Source organism: Phaethon lepturus, unplaced genomic scaffold (genome assembly GCF_000687285.1).
Source record: "Phaethon lepturus isolate BGI_N335 unplaced genomic scaffold, ASM68728v1 scaffold29044, whole genome shotgun sequence".
Lineage (NCBI taxonomy): Eukaryota > Metazoa > Chordata > Aves > Phaethontiformes > Phaethontidae > Phaethon > Phaethon lepturus.
In genome coordinates, this window is record NW_010532988.1 from 1 (window position 1) to 6,205 (window position 6,205).

The following is a 6,205-nucleotide window of genomic DNA, read 5'->3' on the forward strand; positions in this document are numbered from 1 at the left end:
GCCGCCTCGGTAATCCGCGTCGTCGGCCCTACCTTCTGCAGCGCCGGCTGGAAGGCGGAAAGCCCTACAGTATGCGTACCTTGCTCGGGGTGCCTTGGTCATGCACGTTGCTGGGGCTGACTTGTAGAGTCCTGCAGAATTAGGCGTGAGCCCAAATCAACTGATGTGATTAAGATTGGTGCTTTTTTTTTTTTTTTTAATGAACTTCAGTGGACGTTTAAATGTAGTTCGTGCATCGGAGGTCACAGCCACGTACCAGACCTCCTTCCTACACCCTTTGCCCCTCACCCGAGAAAGTAGAGTAATTCTCGGGCGTGTTATGTCTGCGCCAGGATGAGATCTGCTCAGCAGCTCTTTTAGGGGACTGTGGTGGAAGGAGTCAATGGAGAGATCCCCAGACTCTTCAGGTGCTCTCTGGCTTTTCCGCTTTCCATCCCTCGGAAGCATCTGACCTTTCTGCTCTCCTGATGCGAGAGGTTTACACCGTCTGTAAACACCGATGCAGTCGGTGGCTTTAGAGGGTGGATTCTGCTGCTGTTCGTTTCTATTAGCAGAAGATGTTTTGGATAACGAAAGTGTTTAACTGGGAGAAAAGTGAGTGTTTTGAGGATAGCTGCAGTCGCTTTATCGGTGTTGTCCAGACAAACAGGGTGCTGCTGACTTCTGTGAAGATGACCAAAGTGAAGACCTTCCTTTTTGATACGTTTTTTCTTAGCCTGGAAGTGATGTTCATGAAATTGTAGCACTGTCTCTTCTAAGCATTTGTATGTTCTGTATACATACATGTATGTTCTCAATACAGAAAGTATGTTTTCCTCGTTTGAGAGTAACCTTTTTTATTAAACAACAAGAGTGGGTACATTTTCTTTAAAGTTTTTTCCTTGCGTGTGTTGTGTTATGTTATTTAAATGTATTGACTTTCTGCAAAAGTTTTTGTGAGATTGGCTTTGACAATCTGAATTAATATAATTGAAATTTCTTCTTCCAGGTTTTGATAGAAGCTTGTCTCTGGAAGACTGGAAAGGAATAAAGGTCAGAACATTTTAATTTGACTAATTACATTGATCATTTTTCAGATCAAATAAATCCTTGTTAAAATAATGCAAATAATAATGGAAATCTAAATATCAATAACTGGGAAATCAACTTCATGGAGCCGTCTGGGTGAGGCTGAAAAGACTTCCAAATCACAGTTAGAAAATTCATTCTCCACAAATGAGAACACACATAAAGTGTTTCTGCACTAGTGAGCCACAAAGCAGTTCTATTTGTAAAGGTTTTTAACTTAAGTGAGTTTGAAATTGTGACTAAGAATTAACTCGCATGACTCTGTGCACTGTGGGCTGTAAACTGTTCATACGTGGGTAAAAAACTGCTCTGAGGAAGTAAAGGACTATCATTATGCATTTAAAGTGGTATCTCACACTGCATATTGGAACAAGGCATACATTCTCTATTTTGTTAATTTATTTTTTAGAACATAATGACTACTTTGGATGATAAACTACTTGGTGAGAAGCTCCAGTATTATTACAGCAGTAGTGAGGGTGAGGACGAAGACAGTGAGAAAGAAGATAAAGAAGGGGAGAGCACCATTCCTGAAAGCATTGGGGAAGTAGAGCTTAGCAGCGATGGCAGTGCAGTCAACACAGGTATCATATCAAACTAATTGTTTTGTAAATACTTTGTTTATTGGAAGATTCATGTTTTTCTAAAATGCATTTTTCCAAAGGAAAGTCTTGCTTTTATGCATACTTGAGTCAGAGATTGATCATTTCCTGGCTATAGTGCTATAGTCTAACCTTAGGTTTAATAGCTGGTTCTTTATTTTAATGTTTGACTTCTCCTCTGAGAGACTCCAGCGTTTTATCTAAAGCGGTTAGGCTTCGTATACAGCGCTGATTGGTGCAATTTGCTTGATAGTGCATACATTTCTTTCCTGTAAGACACGCAGTTGTTAACTGCTAACAGTCCTAGTGTAACAGATGTAGGTGCTGAACATGAGGAACAGACAGAAAGTGGCCGGGCTCTCGCAGAGTAGCGTTCTCTACTGCCAGTGCCAGAGGCACAGTACTAGTCTGCGTGGATCGGTGGTGTGATCCCGAGGGTATTTGTTATGTTCTTAGGAAAGACTGTCCCTCTGTGTTTTACGGTTTCTCTAAGAATGATGAAAAAAATCTTCTTCCTGCATGTGTTCACATCTTTCACCTGAAGGAATAATGGAAGAATTACAGTACTAAACTGGCATATTTAGAGAGGACCTGAAAAAGTAACTCCACTGGGCCTCAGCAGCACGGTAACAGCAAGGCGCAGTCTATAAGGATTAACGCTATCGTACATTGCAGAAGGTACTTCTGTACAAGAGCATTGGCAGACTTAATTTACTTTCCCATCATTATTTTTGTTCTTATGAAAAGCCATGCTAACTATAAGGGAATTCTTGAGGGCTGGTGGTTCTATTTCAAGAGCACAGATATTAATCTTTGGAATAATCTTTGAGACAATTACGAGAGTAGCCTAGTTAGATAAGCTGTAGTCTTCTTAGGGAAAAAAATAGATACAAGCTCAAGGACATGTAAATGGCAAATTTCTTCTTTTGTTTCATTTCAGCATTTTGCACAGTTTACAAAAAGTTTATGACAGGGACACTATTTTACTGCTGACTTATAAATTATTACTTATAAAAACAATAGGTGTAATTTTATTACCCTTTTATACCAAGTACCTACATATTTAATTTCAGGTCCCAAAGGAGTCATTAATGACTGGCGAAGATTCAAACAACTGGAAACTGAACAGCGGCAGGAGCAGCGCAGAGAAATGGAACGACTCATTAAAAAGTTATCTATGACATGTAGATCTCACTTAGATGAAGAGACTGATAAGCAGAAGCAGAAAGAGCTTCAGGAAAAAATCAATGGAAAGGTAGCGTGGCAGAAAGGAATTGAAATGCCACTTAAATGTTTAACATATTCAGTTTCATCATTTGTGTACATGAAGCACACAGGAATCCTTGTTCTATCAGTAGATATCTCTTGTTTGTCCCTGGTGAACAGGAACACAGCAGCGGTATGAGAGGCATGCTATAACTGTGTTTGCCAGGTGTTGTCAAGTTTCATCATTTTGCATTTTAGTGGTATTCCAGGAGCACTGTGTTTGCCTGTGTTAAGAAATAAGCAATTCGGCTGCTATACCGAAGAAGTCCAAATCATTTTCCCAGATTTCCCTTATCTGTTTATCATGTAAGTCAACTTCAGGGGATTAATATGAAGAGTTGTACAGCAAACCTATGACTACTGCCTCCCATGCCTTTTTAAAACAAAAAAACAACAAAAAAAAAGAATTTAGGAGTCCGTACTAATTTTGTATTTAGTAAGTGGATGTTGAGAATTTAGCTTTGACTTTGAGCTCCAAAGATAGGAAGCGTTAGAAATAGTGAATGGTTTTCATCAGCTGGGCTGTGTAACTAGCTCTGATAGTTCTAGTCAGAGAAGTTACTGGTTAGCACTCAGTGTTTCTGGCTCTCAGGTGATGAACATTGGCCACACTGTCCTAAACCTTGAGTGACGCAAATATTTTTAACGAAGCAAGTGAACAGATATGAAATACATAAAATCCCGTTAACTTCAGTTCTACAGACAAGATAGTGCATTTGGTTGCCACAAAATGTTAACTGAAAAACTAAATGAAAAAGCTAATGAAAAAGAAGCTAGACTTAGGTCAGGCACAGTATCTAAATCAGCGCTCAAGGCTTAGTGAAAGCACATAGCCACCATTAACCTGAATTAAAGTGGGAGCACGGAGCAGCCTCTTGTGTTATTAGTGCAGCTTGTGGAAACTAGAATAGCCAAGGCTGAAATCGCTGTTCCCACTGGACATGGTTTCTAATTAGGTCAAAATGGAGTGTAATACAGAGCGTGCTTGAGCCTTCATGGGTTGCACTTTGCTGTTATTAAAGATGAGTGACCTACATTAATCCTCTTGATTTAAATTCTCATTATATAAGTGACCCATATAGTGAGGCTGATCTTCTTCATGTATCTTTGTATGTGCTTTTTAGATGACAATACAAGAATATAACATGATTCACAACGATGAAGATGATGAGGAATTTTTACAGCGATACAGGAAGCAGCGAATGGAGGAGATGAGACAGCAGTTGTGCAGTGGGCAGCAGTTTAAACAGGTTTTTGAGATCACCAGTGGCGAAGCGTTTTTGGACACAGTTGATAAAGAGCATAAGAGCACACTGATCATGATCCATATTTATGAAGATGATATCCCTGGCACTGAATCCCTGAACGGCTGTATGATCTGCCTGGCTGCTGAGTATCCAACAGTTAAATTTTGCAGAGTAAAGAGTTCGCTCATTGGTGCTAGCACTCGCTTTACTAATAATGCTCTGCCAGCTTTGCTGATCTATAAGGCAGGTGAGCTCATTGGCAATTTTGTGCGAATCACTGACCAGCTTGGAGAAGATTTTTTTGCTGTAGACTTGGAGGCTTTTTTGCAGGAATGTGGTTTGCTTCCAGAAAAAGACCTAGTGCTCCTGACTTCTATACATAATCCATCTGCATGTTACAGCGAAGACAGTGATCTGGAAATAGACTGAACCACTTATACCGAGGGGCCAGTAGGTGTAGTTGTACTGTGGAATGTTCTTGTGCTAGGGATTGTTCTCTTTCTTCCTTAGTGTGGGTATGTATTCTTCCCCTTCATGCACTTTGACTTTTGCTCGTTAAAAATAACAGAAGGAATTCCTAACATTTTCTTAAATTCGTTCAGTGAAGTACACACTAGAACGGTCTTTCTGTTACGGAATTCAAATACATTTTACTAAACACGAAGTTCTAACACAATTCAGTAAGTTTAGGAGGTTGTGTATTGTCATCTCTGTTCTTCACATCACTTAGCATTTTTTTTAAAACATTTTGTTCTCAGGTCAACTATGTATGGTCAGTCTCCTTACAGGTTCCCTGAAAGAGGGTAATGTGAATACCAGGTGGATTGAGATGTGGCCACCTACTCACTGAGGCAAGAACTGAGACTGCAAGTAAAGTTTTTAAGCATTCAAGACTTTTATTAACCTGGAGGTGAACTGCTGTCAGTTAACAGTGCAAGGTCTCGTCTTCTGTTCCCCAGTTTGCAGTCCCATTCTTGGAGGTACCTTCTTGTTCTAACACCTGGCATCAAATTTTTGTTCCTTCCTTACTTAGAAATTAAAACAACCCCTGACTTCATCCTGAAAATTACTTTTCACCTGGAGAGAGTTCTTCCTTTAATCTTGCCCGAGACTTAAAGGAGAAGATCTTCTTTCTGTTACAGCTCTTAGTACATTCTTGGGGTTTAAAACCCTTAGAGTTCATAGTAGTCACTTCATCAGAAAATGATCTCTGCCTCTTAAGAGACAGGCTGTCTGTTCAACATGTGTGTTGAATAGCATCAAGGAGCGTTTTGTTGGCAAAATGCAGAATTAGGACTTGAATAACCTCAGAATTTAACATCTCTCTAAAATTACTAAATCAGTGCTGAAGTTCATTTCTGTCTGCCTTCATATTGTCTGCCTCAGCTGGGTCATCAGATGTATTTTGAGTATTATAACGCCCGCACTCGACAGATGACGGGAGGGCTTTGTAGGAAAGCAGCTTTGCGCCAAGAGGTCGCCGGTACAGGTGTTCAGGCCTGTTTTTTCACAGCCGATTCCCTTCTCTGAAGCTCAGAATCCAGTTTCCGCATCAGCAGGATCAAAAACGTTGCCACTGTCCTGGTTTTCCTCTGAGGGCAGCTCTTTGGGAGCATTGTTTGTCGTACCGTGCATCAGTGGAGTTCACCAACAGAAAAAATCTTGTGGGGTGGGGGTGAAACCTTTGTGAAGACCGCAGTTTTTCCCTGTGTCCTTTGTAAGAAATAACAAACGCCTCCTCAAAAACGTCACCACAGCTGTTTCAGTTGCCCAGTGACACTGATCTTAAAGTTCTCATCTTCCCCAAAAACACAGGGTGACTCCCACTTCTGGACCCAGAACAAAAGCCATCCGGCGCTGGCCGAGCCCATTTGTCTCTTTATGAACATTATTGCTACTGAATGCAGCAGCTGCACGTCCCGCTTCCCTCCTGAGCACCTTTGTCATTCCCTTTTGTCAGGCATTACGTTTTCATTAAGGTGTGTTTGTTTATTTTGTTTGCGCTCTACTTCCTTCATAAAT

The 6,205-nt window shown here is 40.6% G+C and overlaps 1 protein-coding gene across 1 annotated transcript; it reads left to right on the top strand.

The window, feature by feature from the left end:
* The first annotated feature begins 991 nt into the window (after window positions 1–991).
* On the top strand, window positions 992–4,766 carry PDCL (phosducin-like). The gene is made up of 4 exons (XM_010285042.1): window positions 992–1,032; window positions 1,478–1,652; window positions 2,744–2,925; window positions 4,061–4,766. The coding sequence occupies exons 2-4, from the start codon at window positions 1,484–1,486 to the stop codon at window positions 4,610–4,612; spliced, it is 903 nt and encodes a 300-aa protein (XP_010283344.1). The 5' UTR covers window positions 992–1,032; window positions 1,478–1,483; the 3' UTR covers window positions 4,613–4,766.
* The last annotated feature ends 1,439 nt before the right edge of the window (window positions 4,767–6,205 follow it).

Bases quoted from the DNA above. Each gene is read 5' to 3' on its own strand.
- PDCL (XM_010285042.1), top strand. From the start codon at position 1,484: ATGACTACTTTGGATGATAAACTACTTGGTGAGAAGCTCCAGTATTAT. The intron at 1,653-2,743 runs GTATCATATCAA...ATTTAATTTCAG, and splicing joins TGGCAGTGCAGTCAACACAG to GTCCCAAAGGAGTCATTAAT. The intron at 2,926-4,060 runs GTAGCGTGGCAG...TGTGCTTTTTAG, and splicing joins AGGAAAAAATCAATGGAAAG to ATGACAATACAAGAATATAA.